At 35.8% G+C, this 18,776-nt stretch overlaps 1 protein-coding gene and 1 long non-coding RNA gene across 2 annotated transcripts in view; one reads left to right on the top strand and one right to left on the bottom strand.

The window, feature by feature from the left end:
• LOC149702968 (uncharacterized) overlaps positions 1–18,776 on the bottom strand; it is a 201,414-nt gene that overhangs the window by 50,494 nt on the left and 132,144 nt on the right. The gene's annotated exons all lie outside the window — the stretch shown is intronic.
• LOC149702980 (uncharacterized) overlaps positions 1–18,776 on the top strand; it is a 68,252-nt gene that overhangs the window by 3,825 nt on the left and 45,651 nt on the right. Inside the window, exon 2 of the mRNA XM_089866875.1 lies at positions 141–1,164. Coding sequence (XP_089723001.1) covers positions 274–1,164 — 891 coding nt within the window. The 5' untranslated portion in view covers positions 141–273. The remainder of the gene's footprint in view (positions 1–140; positions 1,165–18,776) is intronic.

Raw genomic sequence — 18,776 nt, 5'->3', positions numbered from 1 at the left:
CTGATATTTTAATTTGCATTTTTATCAGCTGCTTCTAACGAAAGTTTAAACCTTTTAAAAATATCTTTGTTCAATTTTAATGCGTTTTTAATACATTTTTAATTCGACTTTAACCCTTCCGTATAATTTATATTTCACAGGTATACGCAAAAATGGATTATACACACAATAGATTGGATTACAATCGCGAAATAGAATACGGGTGTTTCTACTCTGCAATTTTACTCTCAAAGTGAACTTTTGTGAACTGTGACATCGCCATAAAATATTACGATGCAAGCCATCGCGTACAGTTGGTTAGCGGCATCGGCTGCCGCTCCCTTAATCGTGGTCCTGTCCATCTGGACCGCGTATGTCTTCCATACTTACCGTCGTCGATGGAGGACCGTGGACTTGTTCTTCCTCGCCACTGTCTGCCAGGAACTGGTCTCGGCTTTCTTCGGATTCGGCTTCTCGGTACTTAACCTTATAAGCCCTCGTATGGAAGCTCCCTGCGGTTTTATCCTATGGGGTTTGACCTCCGCGAGAACTTTTCAAATCGCCACTCTGACGTCATTAGTCGTTGATCGTGCTCTAACCGTTCGATGGCCATATAGGTACCGGTTCAGCGTCAGACGTAATCAAATCCGGTATCACATTGCCGTATTGGCTGTCATATCTCTGTTTGTTGGTGTCGCGGCGGTTTTCGCGCGTTTGGGTCCATCAGCTTTGACCCTGAATAACGTGGCCACGGATGGCTGTTCCATTCATCCAATGGGATGGGACTTGAAGTTCTCCATCTTTGTCATGTGCTTGTACGGTGTCCTGACTCTAACGTCGTTCGTTTGTTGGGCTGACGTTGAAGTACATCGATGCCGTAACGATAACTTTGGCGTCAACGTCACTTCCGGCGGAGATCGGAACGCGAATGGAGGTCATTGTTTGTCGTCCTCGTCTTTGAGTTCGGGAAATACACCAGGACTTACAGGTACTGTAAGTAGCGGAAGTGTTTCGAGCTCCGGAAGTGGGAGTACCCGGTTACTTTACGGCGTGGCTGCCTGTAACAATGGAAGACAGACTTCGCAAAGACCCTACGCTTCGGACAAGACCGTAACTAACTTCCGGTGGACGTCTGTCGCCGCCATTGCTGTCGTCTGCTTTTCCATCAATCACATGCCCTTTATGGTAAGCCAAATGACTTTAAATTTTTATCTCTGTCTAAAGGTGTATTATTTCGAATACTTTAAACTGGTCGAGTGGTACCACCCATACTTAAGGATTCTTAATAATACATTTTAACGAGTTATGTCGAAACGCGTAAACGTTTGGCATCTATCTTAAAGCGTTCCGCGTTACGGCTCAAACACAATCGTTTATTTTATCGACGCGTTTGACGATTACAAAAACTAGAATCCCTTGACCAAGAAAATCTTTTTAAATATACTCAAAATTACAAATTCAACTTTTTGGAGTTTGGACTCGTAATGGTTCAAACTAGAAAAAAGAACCAAAATTCTGAAATATCTTTCGCGTTATGCAATCAATATATACTGAAGTCTGAACAGGTTTTAATGATAATAATAGCAGTAGTTTCATTATTAACATTGACAATTTTTGGCCTAAAAAAATCACGGGAAATATTCAGGAAAAAAACTGGAAAAAGGCATGGAATTTAAATCTGAACATTTTGGGGCAAAACTGTATGTTACTTTTAATCCGATAAAATCTTATACCAGAACCGAGCAACCCCCATCATGTTAGTGTGTAAGTGTGTTAAATCTTCACCCTATCCCCAAAAGTCTTAAGATTAAACGTTATCTGACATTACTTCACTGGAGCTGGGCACACAGAATCCAAAAAGAAAAAAAAACTGGTTCTTTTTTATCTGAAAGGGTCGTAACATTTTCTTCTTTTCTTCGCTAAATCGTTTTACTGTAAAGCATCCCCTTCTTCGTGATAAAGTTTCCTAACTATATACGTCATTCATGCTTAACTGACAGTCCAGGCTTTGTCCAGTTCCTTGGATTAAAGTGATACTTAAAGGCTCCCACACCTATTTTACACCAAAATGGCGGAAAATTTCACATAGTGAAAGGCTAGTGGTGGAAGCCTCCTGATTGGCTAAATAGGGGCTGACGCTTAGTAGGGCAGATTTTCACCCCTTTGCCCACACCCTATTTGTTGGCCGGATTTTGCAAAATTTAGGAATATAGCCTTTTTAAATGTTGGGGGTAAAATTATGTACCCCCTTTAGAAAAGAGTCTCTAATAGATGTTTTTGAACTCTTCACTCTCCCTTAATTTCAAATTATCAAATTCCTCTCCTAACACGTGACGTATCAAAGCAATCTGTTTGTGATGAATTTATTAAATAAGTTAAATAGATCCCAATTGGATATTCTTCTGTGTTCTTTTGAGTTGCCCTTTGAACTGTAACTGTAAGGTTAGAGCCTTTTCTGCCAGCTTAGGTTGACGATCTGCTTTGATCTCCTTTTGTGTCGGAAAGAGAAGTTTCGGCCGAGATTTTTTGCCGCTTTTTTGTATCTTTTGATATCAATTTTACACTGAATTTAATGTCAAGCCAAAGCCTGATGCCACGTTTAACGGACACGCGTTTCCCAGCCTTGAGTTTGGTATAAATTCTAAGGGGAAAATTATTACAAATTCGTAGGAGTCGTTTTCTCTATTGTGATATTTTTTATTTCCGTTCTGTCCGAGGGATTGGATACTTGCCAATTTTTGAATTATCATATAAAATTCATTGAAGGAACTGTTGAGGAAATTAATAATATTCACATGAAGGATAACGATTTATATTAAATTATTCGAAAATCAACCGTTAATTTTAAAATAAGTCTCGATACTCCAGGTCACCACTGAATTTTTTTAAACTCCCACAAAAACATTCAAGCACCAATCAGTAGCGGCCTTTTCTATTAATTGCAAATTACTTCAGCATTAATTTTTGTTAGTTGACCCTCAGGTTGACCATTTCATTACGCCTTTAAAATATCAAAATATAAAAAATATTGCCATCTTGATCTGAAAAAGTGGCCGATCCCTTTATCACGACATTGTTGTACTGTGCGTTTTAAGGGCCATTCTTAGTTTGCACTATTGCAAAGCCATATTTTAGATATAGTTACTGCAACTGACATAAGCAAAGCCACATATAGGAAATTCTACAGTGTTGTAAATTAAAAATGGAACGTAGTATAATGGGCCAACTCTAATCTTATATACTTCTCAAAAAAAAAAAAAGTTTGATTCAAGACCTGAAAACCTTTTTTATTTTTTTTTACAAAACGCCAAATTCCTGACCGAATATTTTACGTGCCCATCTTGAGCATAAAAGGCCATCCATGAAGGGGCCACCCTCTTTCAAAAGAATTTTCAACTAGCAATCTCCCCTTTAAATTTGGATGAAGGGGAATATTCATAAGAATATTTAGAATTCCACACATATTTAAGCACCATCTCCTTTTCGAGTTTTAAACGTTGAATAGTTGAATTTACGCACCCTTTTTCTCTTTCTTTAAACTGGGCTAGGGCCAGCTATAAAGGTTTGTATAAGATTAAGGATATGTCAGAATTATTCCATAACAATGTTATAATGCAAGTCTTAATTTTGAATTGAGAAAATTTAGTTATTTTCATTATAATTTTATCAGGTGGTTCTATTCAGTTTTATGATACATATTTTTGCGAAATCCACTAAGTGGCTGAATCGGAAAACGGACAAATATGTTACTAACACCTTATAACACGGTAAACTGCCATATATATTTTGACTAAATTATTTATTACCTTTGTTTACGCAGTGTAAAATATAGCAACTTAATTGTTTGTCTATGAAATGCTTATAAATTGCAATATACGACGTATTTATATATACTTTTAGTCATCGCCTTTCTCCATAAAATATGTTACTTTTTACATGTCAAGATTGACTATTTCGCTCGTGCTTTATAAGATCATATAAACGCACCTTGAATTAATTAAACTACACTAAAAAGTTTTCTACGTTGGTATTAATTTTCTTTGAACAATTTGTAATATTATATTCATAGTAGTATTTTGAACTTGATTAGTTAAGATGTGAATTATTAATTATATCAAAATTATAAATGCTGGGCAAATTATCGTTGGTTGGTTCAATCTTTACGATTTGGAAACGAAATTTTAAAGAGTATTTAGGGATCATTGTAACTGGCCAGTTTTGACGGTGTTATTTACTTTAACTGGAAATCGCTGGAATATTTTAGGGGTGTGAACACTTTGAACAAAAGGTGAATGGGCTCAGATTTAACGTGCGTAGGATTACTTATGGAAATTATGGTTGTGTTTATATAGTCATCGTTTTTAGGCACCTACGGAAACCAAAGGGCGAAATATCTTTAAAAGTATTTGATAATCCGGGTATGGATATTTCTGTAGGCTAACATAATCCATAACCAATCAGAAACTTAAAAAATTTTATTTTTTAATTAAAAGGGTAATTGTACTCTACGCAGGGTTGCCAAAATCAATATCATATTCGAATTCATTGACCTTTCCAGGTTTTCCTTAACCTTTTTTCTATGATTTTCCCTGACGTAAAACGGTCCATTTGTTATTGTTATTAATATATAAGTTAAAAATTTCGTTTAAAATCACATATTATGAAGATTCAATGTATAACTTCTCGCTTAAACGTAGTTCAAAACGTCACCCAACTGGATGTTTGAACCTCAGAAATGTTAGCAATTTTGAACAAATTCCCTGACTTTGTTGAAATTTCCCAACTTTTCCATAACCTATTTGGCCCATTTTAAAATTGCCTGACTTTTCCCGGTTTTTCCCCACCTCAACCCTGCTGCGATTTCTTCTGGTAATTTTCTAAAATGATAATTTTTTGGGGCAATTCGGCGCAATTCACCTAATTTATTGAGAAAATGTTCTTTGAAATTACGATATTTTATCACAATACTGAAGCTGAACAAAAATACGAAGGAAACTAGTCTAATTTTTCGGTAAAAAAGTCGATTTAGTTTTCAAAATATTAAGAAATAATTGTTAATGTAGCTCGAATTTATTGTAATATCGAGAGTACAAATAAGACCAAAAAAGTTCAAAGAAAACGTTTGGCAGTGATGCCACAATCTCATAGTATTGAAAGTTATTTTGTGCATCGCCGTTGTATTGGCAAGCGTACGACCCAATGCAAAAGTTAGATTGACTGATGGTAATTCAAGATGACTGCGTTCGCCTTGAAAGGTTTTAAGTTGTTTAATTGTAGGGTTATAGAATTTAAAAGTGAAAATTTGATATTTGAGGTTGAATTTAAGTTGAAGAAATTCCAGAAGGCAGGCATCTCTATCAAAATAAATATTTTCACCCCTCGATTCGAGAGGCTAAAAAATGTTTAATATCAAATTTTGGTTGCCATCCTAAACCTATTACAACAAGTAACATAAATTCCATCAAATGACTTTAAGCGTTTAAAATATAACTGATAAGTATCTCTGAGAATCTCCACCAATTTAAAGGGATACCGTCACAAAGAAGTTTCCTGGCCTTTTAGATAAAATATATAATGCATAAGTTTATAGGATATGTTCCATAAGTTTGGCAATACCAATACTTCGTAATGCTACAGAGACTTAGTTCGAGAACGGTTTTCCTATTTAGTCTGTGCTAAGCTTTCAAAAGCGCCTCACCAAGCTTCGCTTCACGAAAATCTATGACGTTTCACCTACGTCACTTCGAGATTAATAATAGAAATATCAAAAAGGACCTCTAATGGCCGACCTGCTTAGTTTATGTGCTTGTTTATCAATGTGAAGTATACATGGTGTTTCTATAGGGATGGTAGGACCGAAATACAAGTTATGATTTAAGTGTTTTACTTTTGGGTGCCTCTTAGGGCAAAATGTCATAGAACGTTTTCGACTCAAAATCTGTCGTTCTGTCCTACCACCCTTTTTTAAATACCCCGTATACGTGATTTAGAATGAAAACGGAGAAAGAAATAACGTACAGTACTTCACGTTCTTCCTTTTTCCCTCAAAATGGTAGAGGAAACAGCCTACCTCGGGTTAAAGTAAATTACGTACTTCAACTTTAACCCGTGGTTGTTCTCTCCCTAAAACGTTAAATAACCGAGCATGGTCTGTGAAAAATATCCTATGACAGTATCCCTTTAACGGACATCGAGGAACCTTAAGTTATTAGTCAAGGTCGTTTTTTTTTCTATCGAAAAAATATAAAAAAGATAGAAGAACCCTTATCTTCATCGTGTTTAAAAAAAAACCTATCTTTAAATTTATTATTCCCATCCTATTAGGACCGGGGAGGCCCAAGAGTAGTAGTAGTAAGTACTACCAGCGTTGTAGTGCCACAGAGCGTAAGTAGTACAAACCGGAATCGGACCTTTGGGCTTTGTTTTTTGGAGAGAGAGAGAGAGAGAGAGAGAGAGAAAAAAAAAACTTTTCGTCGCCGATTTCTTTTTAAGTTCATTTTCTTATAAAGAAAAGAAGAGAGAGAGATCTTTTAAGATCACGCGAGCGTAAATGAAACAATGGAGTGTCTTTCTTTCTACCGCTCCTTTTTGTCTTGACTTAAACCGACGGACGACGAGAAAGAAAGGTTCTGAAAAAATCACCAAAGGGGGTAATGAGAAGGGGAAGTTCTAAGAAAATTTTAGTTTTTGTTTTTTAATTTTTATTTTTTGTTTTTATTTTTCAAGAAACAATTGTCGTCACTACAGCTCTCCTTTTTGTTTCTCGAAGCTTTTGTCGCTTCGTCTAGTTGGTCAAAGGGTTAGTGAATCGCCTTTCTCTTAGTGGGAAAATATAGAAATTTGAGGGAAATAAAATTGTTGGCTTAAAATTTATTGTAATTTTAGGGGTATCTAATTTTTTTTAGTAAAATAATTTCTGGGGGTACTTAACTTGTTTTTAGTGAAATCAAATGTGGATGAGAGGGAAAGTATGACAATGGCCATAGAGCCTGTGTTAAAAAACGCGGACATCAAAGTTTCGCCAATAACTATTTAGTTTACTAGTGACTGATGGACTTGCAAACTCGCAACTGAAAGTAGTTCAGACATTTATGCTCCTTGGTTTAACCATAGCCCACTCGATCACGCGCATCACGACGCAAGCTGCTCGCGCTATAGCTAAATTACCGAGATTACACAATAGCAGACAGTGTAATCGCGAATTAACACAAGACCTATTTTAAGGGAGTGAACAGGCCCAGTATAGCTACACCAATAAAACGGTCAACTACGGCGAAACTCTGATGACTCGCGACTTTTGGCCATTTTCATACTTTTCCTCTCATCCACTTTTGGTGAAATTAAGGGACATTACGGGGGTATTTTAATTATTTTAGTAAAATTAATAGACATTCCGGGGGTATTTTAATTTTCTAGTAAAATTAATAGAAATTCCGGGGACCGGGGGTATTTAAATTTTCAGAAAAATTTCAAGTTTGTTTAAATTTTTTAGTAAAGTTAAGGAAAATTCCGGGTGTATTTAAATTTTTTAGTAAAGTTAAGGAAAATTCCGGGTGTATTTAAATTTTTTAGTAAAGTTAAGGAAAATTCCGGGTGTATTTAAATTTTTTAGTAAAGTTAAGGAAAATTCCGGGTGTATTTAAATTTTTTAGTAAAATTAAGGGAAAATCGGGTGTATTTAAATTTTCAGAAGAATTTCAGGTTTGTTTAAAATATTTTGTAAAATTAAGGGGCATCCCGGGGGTATTTAATTTTTTTAGAATAATCTCTGTTCTGTTTAAATAATTTTTTTTTTTGTAAAATGAAGGGAAATTTCGAGTGTATTTACATTTTTTAATTAAGAGAATTTTAGAAAGCTCGAGTAAGATGATGGTTGCGTATACTAAATAAGAAAAGTAGTTATTATTACCAGAAGTGGTATGATACTAGAAGTATTGAGCTAACCAAATTCTTCACTCGGCATTAGTGAAAAGACTTGATAAAACACAAACGGTTGGCCCTCTAGTGGCGGTTTCAGAATTTTCCCTCCAAAACGTGAGACGCTCGCGGTGGTAGACGGCCGAACTAGATTCAAGGAGCCGGGTCCGTGTTCTGCGGCTTTAGGTTGAGGGGCAGGGGGTGGGAAATGTTTTTGGAACTCGACCAATTTTTCTCTCTCTAGTATTAGCGCGTGGGAAGCGGCATAAAATCCTCAAATTTGTTCACTAGTGCCAGGATCTATTACCAATGCTAGAGCCCTTCACTTCTAGTCTCATACCACTTCTGTTATTACTTAATATTAATATTTTAACTTTTAAAAAGTGCATATTCATAATGTTAAACCTCATACTGATTTTGAACTATCGAGTTGAATATATAAATAGAAAATCGTTACATCGCCGGGATTCGCCGCACTACTGTTTCATTTATGTAGATAAGACCAAGAAAATAACTGAAATCCAGATCACATAAGCGGTTTTTCAAATCAAACCGAAGCATAAGCATAGCGTAAGTGCACTATATGCCTTTAAAATTTTGTCACAGTTTTAAAGCAAACGGAAAACAACAAACCGTTAGTTGTTCTTTTTTCTTGAATACAATAATTGAAGCGAATTTTTTCTTATATAAATTTCTTTAACTTGGCCAGAAGAAAGCAAGACAAAGAAAATGATATCACTGAGTCTGTAAGCTTTGTTGTTGTTCTGTTCCCCCTCCCCCCGCGATCCAATCATGGTTTCTATTTAGGTTATAAGCTGTGAGAAGAAGGCGCGCGAGCTCCACTCGAGTTCCCAAGTTTCCCATAAAAGGCAAATCGAAATATATCATGTCTGGTTTATGTTATATAAGATTGGAGCGCATTAAATCCATTATTCGGAAATGAATCGAGATTTGACAGGTCGCGGGAACACCACTAAAACCGCTCGCTGTATGTACAGTACGTTATGATATTGACCAGACGACGGTACAGAATTAATATACGATCAGTTACAATCTATTGTTTTCCTTGTAACGCCGTTTCAAGTACTACGGGTAGTGAGTGTGTATACAACATTTTTATGACAAAAGACTTGACAGATTTTGTTACTAAAGGGAGGGTGAAATGGAAAATCAAGGGATTATTTTTTGTCAATTTTTCTACTAATTATAAGACAAATCTTCATAATGAAACATGCCGAAAATAGATAGTTTACACACATTTAGTATTTATACCATTAACACCAGGAGACCGGGCAAGATGAAGGACAAAAACTCGTCTGCTCTTGGCCTCCTGGTGTGAATGGTATGAACCCTCCATGTGTGTAAACTATCAATATATCCGAATGATTTTAAATTACAAATTAGTTTGAGATTTCTTGGATAATTTGAAATAATAACCTCCGACCAATCGCGTAACGCCCTGAATTTTCGTTACCAAAATTCTCGTGGCACGCTCCATGTCGAATATGTTCACCATAAGTTTGTCACTGGTTACAAACTGGAGCTTGTCATGAAGTGACGTAGGTCATAGATTCTCGTAAAGCGACGCGTGGTGAGGCGCTATCAAAGGCTTAGTACAGACTAAGTTGGAAGATGGACTGCAAAACCGAGTGTAGTCAATTCTTTTGTCTTTCTCGAACTAATTCTTAGTATGTCTCCAGCATTTCGAAGTATAGGTAGTGTCATACTTATGGAACATATCTTATAAACTTATGGTGTATGCAGTACCAGTATCATATTTTGCTTTATAAATTGGATATAAATTCATAAAATGTTACTGTTTTTAGAAAATATTTTTATCAACCCTAATAAGTTTCAGAAAAAAAATAATAACCTAAATTCCGCCACCCCTATTTAACCATAGTTAAAAACCTTTGTTAGTTAAATTAGACACCCGGGGGAAAAGCACCCATAGTAAAGTCCGTCGGTGAAAAAAAATCGGATGTGTCGTCACACTAAAGTTACTTCAAGCGTGAACACACTTAAGACTCCGTCTCACGTTGTAACGTTAACGGAGTCGTATATGAAATATCCCTTATACTTCGTATTGACATTTTGAAATTTCAAAATGAGACGAAACCTAGACTATATACCAGATGGCTTAGTGGCGTATATACCCAACCTGTCTTTTCCTACTTTAAAAGTCCATTTCATTTACAATATTCTTTATTGTAGAGCGTAGACCACGGGTTGATTTAGGCTTTAATTTGTGTAGGAATACGATGGTTGTAGGGTTGTTATTGGTGCAGCATTTCTGGGGTGAGAGGACACACGTCACTTAATTCAACGAACTACTTAACAAAAGAAGTCTAGTTTCCATTGTCTAAATACCGGTATGGCATTACACCCTGATAGCTTAGTCTATTATAATCCGATTTTGAGTTTTTCAAAGGAAATAGATGAATTTTTTTTTAGGATTTTAGGCGCGGGAAGTGACGAGGTTGGGTTTAATAATAGATCTATTCAGTATATTTATACGTAGCAAATTTCAAATGAAGTTTATAGCTGCGGGACTTCATTCGTCGGAAGAGGCAACGAACTTATTATTAAAAGGATGTTCATTTTTCAGACAATATGAATATATAGTATATATTTTAAAGCTTTTTAATTTATTTCTAAAGATAAAATAAAATGTAACGTAAAATGTTATATAATTTGGAAATATCGCAAAGAGCTTTTTTAGGCGTCGTTAAGAGACAATTTTGAAGGGAATATGAAGCTGTTATAAAGTAAACTACAAATATGCTTTGTTTTCTCTGTCCACCTTTATCCAGTCTCGTTGAAAAACGCGGAAAACTTGGTTAATTTTTAACTACACATATGCCTCTTATATACTGGGTGTATCTGATTAGTCTTCCATGTATTAAAGGGTGTATTCTTTGGGTTAAATCAGAAGTATATAATACTTCTCTTCGATAGAAGTGTACAACAAAGCGGGGTTGTAACATATTCTTCCCAAGATCAATCCCAACATTTCGAGCAAAGTTAATAAGCCGAACAACATACGCGATAAATAGTTCCCTCATCATTACTCTATTAGCGCTGCTGAACTATTTGCCAAGGCGCAAGCGCTTGTGCAGTTTTTTTCCACGTCAAGACAATCAAGGTTGTGAGTTGATAGCTGAAACAGTTATAGAATTCACCCCACGGTGCGATGCCCATCTGAAGTTTGATGAGTAGGAGAACAATGAACATGGATGGGGCCTACAATATTTAACCACGGAAATATGGGTTCCCAAACATGGATTGGCCCCTAAAACAGGAAATAGTAATAACACATGTGAAGTAATTAGCTTTAGCAGCGTACGCCTCCTTCTAGGTATTTAATAGTACACTTTTGCCATTGATGAAGGTTCAATAAAGTTCTTAGGTTTAGGACTATTGAAGGCTGGTACGTCTTACTCCATTCGCATGTGTGATCACTATTTCCTTGTTTCAAGGACCAATCAATGTTAGGGAGCACATATCTCCATGACTAAATGATGTAGACCCCACCATGTTCTTTCTCACTTTCCACTGAATTTAACCTTAAGAACACACCCTTTAGTTTAAAGCAGACTTTTCAAAAACACGCTGTATAGCTTTGGAAATAGTTTTCCCCAAAACAATTTGCTTCAGTTCATACTTATTTTAATTATATTACTTAAAATATAATTTGTTTTGAGAAGATGCGTTAAATAATGGACTGCAAAAATAGCATGTTATTAATAGAAAGAGTACTTATGTTCAGACTTTTAATTTAAGAGTTTAGGCATCCATGACGAGTTTAAGGTTTTTAATCTGTTTTTAATATCAAACATACGTATATTACACACATACGTGTTTCAACTGAAATATTTTTTTCCCTAATCTAGTCACCGGGACCGGGTAGCCTTGTTATTTCACCTAGCTTCAATGCTTACTAACACAAATAGATAATTTTTTGTTTTATTACTAAATAATTCGAAAATCCCGTTTTATTTAATCAATCTAACATATTTAAAAATTGCATACACCCATAGCGTATTGCGAAATAACCTTATCCCCAATTTTCAAATTAAAAAAAACACTAGTATTAAAAAGATAAACTCGATAACTTAACTTGGATTTCAAAATACAGAACATAACATAACTGAAATTCTAGAAACACCTATCTTGTCAGAGGGGTGGAAAACTTCCTTTTCTGGTGTAAATTGTATCCAAACTGGTTAACGCTCTATGGAAGGAAGAAAAATAAATATTTATCGTACTTAATCTGGCTAGTGTCATACACCTCGGTTAGAATGAATTTCTTTCCGATAAATTCAAGTTTAAAATCAGATTTATTAAAATACCAGTTCCAAATAAAAATCTTGTATTGAAGTTTTAAGTGTAAGGTATTGGAATCGAAGAAAATTCACTCCTAAAAACGTGTATCGTTCTTAGTAATTTTAGAAAATCTAATAATTAAGGTATGACCCCTTAATTAAATTAGAAATATTTGCATTTTCAGTTTCTTAATTAAATTTAAGGGGTCATTCATAAAATACTTCAATCGTAACTTGAAAACAGTGGCTCGGACGGCAAAATGTCATAGAACATTTTGTACTACAAATCGCCCAAAGAACATCCCCCTTAATTTATGTCAGACTTATCAGAAACACCATGTATATATATATAGTGATGTCGTGTGCACAAACATTTCAATAAACAATCCCTGGACAAAACATATTATAACCAAGGATAGATTTAATTTTAGAAGTAGGAATGGAGAACGGTTAGTATTTACTACAGTCCGACTCATAGCCCAGGGCTGCGTTCAGTAACGCTCAACGGAGGCTCCGTTGAATGCGCATTCGCCACTGAACGATTTTCGGAACTTCCGGTTTGACGTCACGATTGTAAGCGAAGAGGCATCGAAGTCATCGGCTGTAAGAGCCGATTACTTCGTTGAGCAACGAATTTGTGACGTAGCAGCAATGGAGGAAACTTATCTCCCTGAACGATTTCGAGAAGTTAATTTGATGGATAATTTCGGAACTATTTATAAAATCGGTGTAGCAGCGACTGAATGCGAATGAATAATGTCTGTTAATTATTTTATGAAATTTTTTCTTCGATTATATCTATGAAGCTTAAAAAGTTATTGGGTTTTAAAGCTTAAGCCTTGGCTAAGTTACGGGTCAGAGTTTGCTCTTATTTCGGCTAGCAGGTCCTCGCATATCCATTTCCATGAACTGTAAGCAGACGATAAAACGCAAAGTTTGCAAAAAACCGTTCAGTAGCCTAATACGTCACATAACATCACGTTGATCAACGGAGCTCAACGCGTTTGGTCTCCGTTGAGCGTTACTGAACGCACCCCAGTAAAGAGACCCTCTCTCCAACACGTAGCGTAAAAGTTTAAATTATCTTATTGGCTCACTTAAACTACGTTTTGATGACGTTTCTGACGGGGACGGCGAAAAATACGTAATTCCCTTTTACCTCTGTCGCTTTGACCCACCTCTTATTTCTTACCCCCCTTCCCGTGGAAGGGGGTCTGGGACTTCGACGCGCGCCCAGATTACTTTGTTCTCCATTCCTACTTCTAAAATTAAATCTATCCCTGTTGTAACATAAGTTTTATGTGTCAGTCATTAAGGATTTTTACTGATATAAATATAATTATGTCTACCATGGTTCCAATTTGAAATATTATATTGCGTCTTTAACTTTTTCGAGATTAATTTATTTTTGTCCTTTATTTGGCTTGCAAGAAACTAAGATGCTACCAGACGTGATTTATGACGCAAAACGGCAAACACCAAAATTTGAGATAATTTTATAACATTATTTTTTATTATAACCATTTTATCCTCAATTTTTATCTATTTAGAAATATTTTTTATTTTTACACGTTTAATACCATAATGGCATTAGAAAAAAGATGTCATTGCGTCACATTTGACACTAATGGTCCCCTTAAAAAATGTTCTGTAGAAAAAAAAACAATCTAATTCCTCGATGCATTTCGAAATCAACGTTCGGGAAAAATTTTATCGTTCGACAGTTTTCTTCCAAGACAAAACAGAAAAGCTAAAAAAAAATATTGAAGCCATAAAGGGAATATAGGAAGGAATTTATTGCTTTGTACCATGCATAAAAATGACGTCAAGTGTGTGGTGCTCATTTTTCTCTTTCGCTAGGGTTGACTAAAGTGACATAACTTGAAGTGAAACATTGCAAACTTCCTCCATTAGAATTTAATTTTTGAAAGTTACAATTTTAAAAAAAACATTTTCTAGTTTCTTTGAACACTCAGTACCTTCACTGTTTTTAGTGGTACGGTGATGGTGGATGGGTAAAAAGCAACAGACTTACGCAACGCAACCCTCTGAAAGTCTCTAATCAGGCTTGTCTATGGTATCATGGATATCTATACGTATAAATACTACGTATTGTGGATTCCCATCTCTTAGCTTCCACAAGGCATTTCACTTTGGTGCTCTTTCAGCAGAGGAAAAAATATTACTTCCAATCCCCAAGTTTATGAGTGATGGAATTTCTCTATTTGCGCATGCGCAAAATTTCAAACTCACCACTCGGCTATAGTCTCCGTAGAGCTATAGTTCCTTTTCCCCACGAGGCATAGCTACTTCCGACTCATTTTAGAGCCACCTCACATCCGCCAGTGTATCGCATATTTGGTGGCCAGCTTTTTGACCTTGTTGGAATCCATAATAAACAGTATTCAGACATATCCATGCTGGTATTGACGAAGATCGAAACATGACCAATGAAATAATTTTCTAGTTTTGCTTATTAGTCTATTTAAAAATTTCTCGGCTAGCCGGCGTTGCCCGGGTGTTTTATGGGACTTCAAACCAGGATGAAACACCAAAAAGTCCACCATTGTAAAATATCTGCATGAAACCAACTTTTTTTCTTGACAAATTCAATAAAACGATGATAAACTTAAAACGTTACGGCTCTGCAACAGAACGTTCTTAACGGACTTAATGGCTAGCGGTCCGCGGACCCAACTTGGAGGAACTCAACCAAACCACTTCGTGTTCTCGATATTAACCATGCAACTTGGTCAAGTTCCTTAACGAATTGTGACCTCTCTCTGAAAAGTGACAGATATGTAGTGAATAAATAAAAATTATGAAATTCAATAACAAATAACTCATTGTATGGAAGATATACTAGACTTTAAAATATGAATTTCTGCAAAATATTCTACTAGCTGACTAAAAATTCAGGCCACGAGTTAGGCCTAGCAATTTTTTTTACTTAATCGATGCAAAGTACTTTTATGTCTCCGCCCCCTTTTTTCAAAGTAAATATAAAAAGTATTTGATTCGGCAAGAAATAAGAGAGATCTCTTCTTAAGATGTACACATTCGGTAAGATCTCGTGAAAAGAAATATAATAAATTTAAAAGATTTTTACCATTTGAGTACATTAGCGTGGCCCAAACGATCATACAAGTTAGGTTTTATTGAAACGCTGCTGCGATATAACAGAACGTATTTTTATGTATTTACTAAGTGCATGTGCTTTATGTTACGAAGTTTATGAAATATGAAATGCCTTTTTTTTACGATATGTACCCCAATTTTTTATATAAAAGCCACTTTTATATTTTGTAGGTTAGTTGAATTACAATATATATACATTTATACGAAGCACAACGACTTTTGTATTATTTTTTTATGTGTAAGACCATATGTTCATAAGATATGTTCACCATAAGTTTGTCACTGGTTACAAACTGGAGCTTCTCATGAACAGTCTGGGAAATAGCACACTTCCTCTGGTCCAAAACCAGTTTATCGATTGCTTGGACTAGTTTTTTGATTCAAAAAGTGGGGCTTACTGGTCCTCGGGACCAGTTTATTAATTGCTAATCTATAAGAGAACAAAGCCTGGGTCCAGTCCGGAGAGCAGTTTATTATTTCGGACCCTAGGGGGGGGGTCACTGGTCCCAAGGACTAGTTTAAAAATATCCTTATTTCCCAGACTGGTCATGAAGTGACGTAGGTGCAACGTCATAGATTCTCGTAAAGCGACGCCTGCTGAGACACTGTCAAAGGCTTAGTACTGACTGCATAGGAACTTAGGAATATGAACTGCAAATACGAGTGTAGTCAATAGGGTGCTAACAATTGGCTAGGGGGAAGAGATAGTCTGACGTCACGCAGCCCCTCTCTGGTTGGCAATTTTGCGCGTAGAATACTGTTTCCAACCGTTATGGGGGATGTAACTCCAGTAAGAGATAGAAGGGTGTGACGTTTCAGGGTCAAAACTGTTAGCTCCCTATTCTCGCTCGTCGTTCTCGAACTAGCTCGAGCTGTAAGTCTCCAGCATTACGAAGTATAGAAATTGTCGTACTTATGGAACATAACTTATAAACTTATGGTAAGACTATTACTATAAAAAAATCGAATTTACTAAATTCTCGCTTAATAACGGGCCATTTATTCGTACTGTGCCATATGGGTTGTAATATGTTTACGATTATAGGTTTCGTGTGGGGTGGTTTGGAATTCTTTTGACCGAACCGAAATGTAGGACTTTTGCTTAACTTTTCCTTTCTATGTCAAAGTTTATGGTTTTTCAAAAATTCTTATTAGGCTTAGGAAAAATGTAAGTTTACAAATTTTTATCTTTTCTTTATTTTTTTTTTTTCGAAAACGGTTTGTTGATTGTTCCATTTTTTATTTGCCTCAATTAATTAGAACGTGTCTAGAGAGAGGAATTTCAATGAAAGTTAGGTCAGCAATCGTTACTGACTTTGAGAATCTCGAAATATAAATATTGTCAGGTGGTGTTGGCACAGTTTTACATTTTTACATTAAAAATTTTCAACACCCCCCCCCCCACTTGACGGAATAGCTAATGTTAAGAGGCATTAATTGCGTGATGATAAGCTTGCTACGCATACATTAGCGTGTTTTGAAGCGTTGCGTATAGTGGATGCGTTTGAAAAATAGCGCCATTGCTTGCGTTACGTCCATAGCGACATCTGGCGACGCTATTCAAGCGAGAAAATTCTCTATAATCTAGATTAGCCTTCGCTATTTTTAAAGTGTTGTTGAACCATGAACCTTCTATATAATGGACAAGAATCTTAATGGTGTCCCAAAATAATAAAGAAAAAAAAAGCTAGCAGACGACAAGGTCTTGGAGAAAGACGGTACAATGTAAACAAGTAAAATGGCCGCTTGGTCTCATTTCGCTAAGCCTTGGGACTAATGTTATTTTTTGCGTCTATTTGAAAGTAAAGTTTAATAAAGTAATTAAAAATAGGAAAAATAAAGATTAGCGCGTTGGCCATTTTGAGAGTGATTCAAGGAAATTGAAATGGAAAAACATACGTTTTTTACCCCTCCCAAAAATGTCAAGTTTGTTTACGTTGTACCGCGGTGCGCGTACCCTGCGAAATTGGAGGGCAACTGCGCACAGAGTCACATACGTTTTAAGCAGAAAAAAACTTCCCAGTTTCTGGTCCTTCTACAGCCTTGACATTGTTATGTTTATATTAAGTTTCCTTAATGGCGGCGAGTAATGGACTACACGTTAGGCTTCCCCACAAGGCACTAGGGATCACCCCTATTTGACAAATCCGTCAGGTGGTACTAGGCGTCCAATAGGGGTACTTCCCAGTGCTTCGCGACGATGCCTAACGTGTAGTGGCCATTACACACCATTACATAAACTTAATTGCTTCTATATTCTTTAATATTGTAGATAAAAACATGGTACAATTAATATATTCATTATTTTTTATGCGCTCTTTCGATTTAAAAATAAAATATTCTAGCTCGACATTTCCGTTAAATTCATTTGCTTTATTACAGTATAATTATTAGAATATAAATATAAATTTATTTATTTTTCATTCCTTAGAATAGAACTTATTTTCATTCTCCATTCCATATGCACTTTTCGCACGACTATTATTAGTAAAAAAGGTGTCATTGATTGATATTGAACTTGCAAAGAAGTTTTTCCAATATTTTTTCCTTCTGCATTTTACGTGCTAAACGCGCCCTGCAACTGCGCCATTTCATTATTTTCTTTTCTTTTCTTCCTTTCTGGAAGGAACTAAGACGTGTTGTCGCCACGGAAAAAACTATAAAGGAAATACAAGCCGCTAAAAACATGTACACAATATCAGCTAGTTCGATCTTGAATCTTATTTTTTCCCCATTAATCCAGTAACAGGCAAATCGGATCTAGTTTCTTAAAATTATATGCCTCCCTGAAGGGTTTGTGGGCGAATAAAAGTTTTCAGAGACTCACTAGGGGCACGTGAAACTTAAAAAATGTCATATCATCAGAAGGGTATTATAGTGGAAGCATACTTTATCAAACGAAGCGTGAAAGGTTATTAGCTTTAAACTGAAAACTTAATAGGGATACACCGAACTAGAATGTTTTTTCTTTTTTTAATAAAAAGAGCGTGTAAAATAATGAATATGTCAATTGGAACCACGTTTCTATCTACAATAATAAAGAAGATACAAGCATATTTAGTTACAGTTATGGCCAAACTCTGTGAAGTTCCCTATTGGACGTCTAGTACCACCTGACGGATTCGTCCAATAGGGGTACTCCCAGTGCTACGTGTGAAAGCCTAACGTGTAGTGTCCATTGCGCGCCATTACGGAGACTTAATTGCTCGTATCTTCCTTAATATTGTAGATAGAAACACGATTCCAATTGATATATTCATTATTTTATACGCTCTGTTTAGATTAAAAAAGAAAATTTTTAATTGAAACAATTCTAGGTTGGCGTATTCCATTAAATAAAACTTACCAAAACATTTGAGTTACTTTTTAATCTATTTTCGAAGTTGCTGATTTTAGAATCCGAAATGAATTCGACCT

The sequence above is a fragment of the Phalangium opilio genome, unplaced genomic scaffold (assembly GCF_054372755.1).
Source record: "Phalangium opilio isolate 3A_F unplaced genomic scaffold, DU_Popi_V2 ptg000017l_1, whole genome shotgun sequence".
In the NCBI taxonomy this organism is placed as follows: Eukaryota; Metazoa; Arthropoda; class Arachnida; order Opiliones; family Phalangiidae; genus Phalangium; species Phalangium opilio.
Note: the sequence above shows the minus strand (reverse complement) of the source record. Positions and strands in the feature narration are given on the sequence as shown.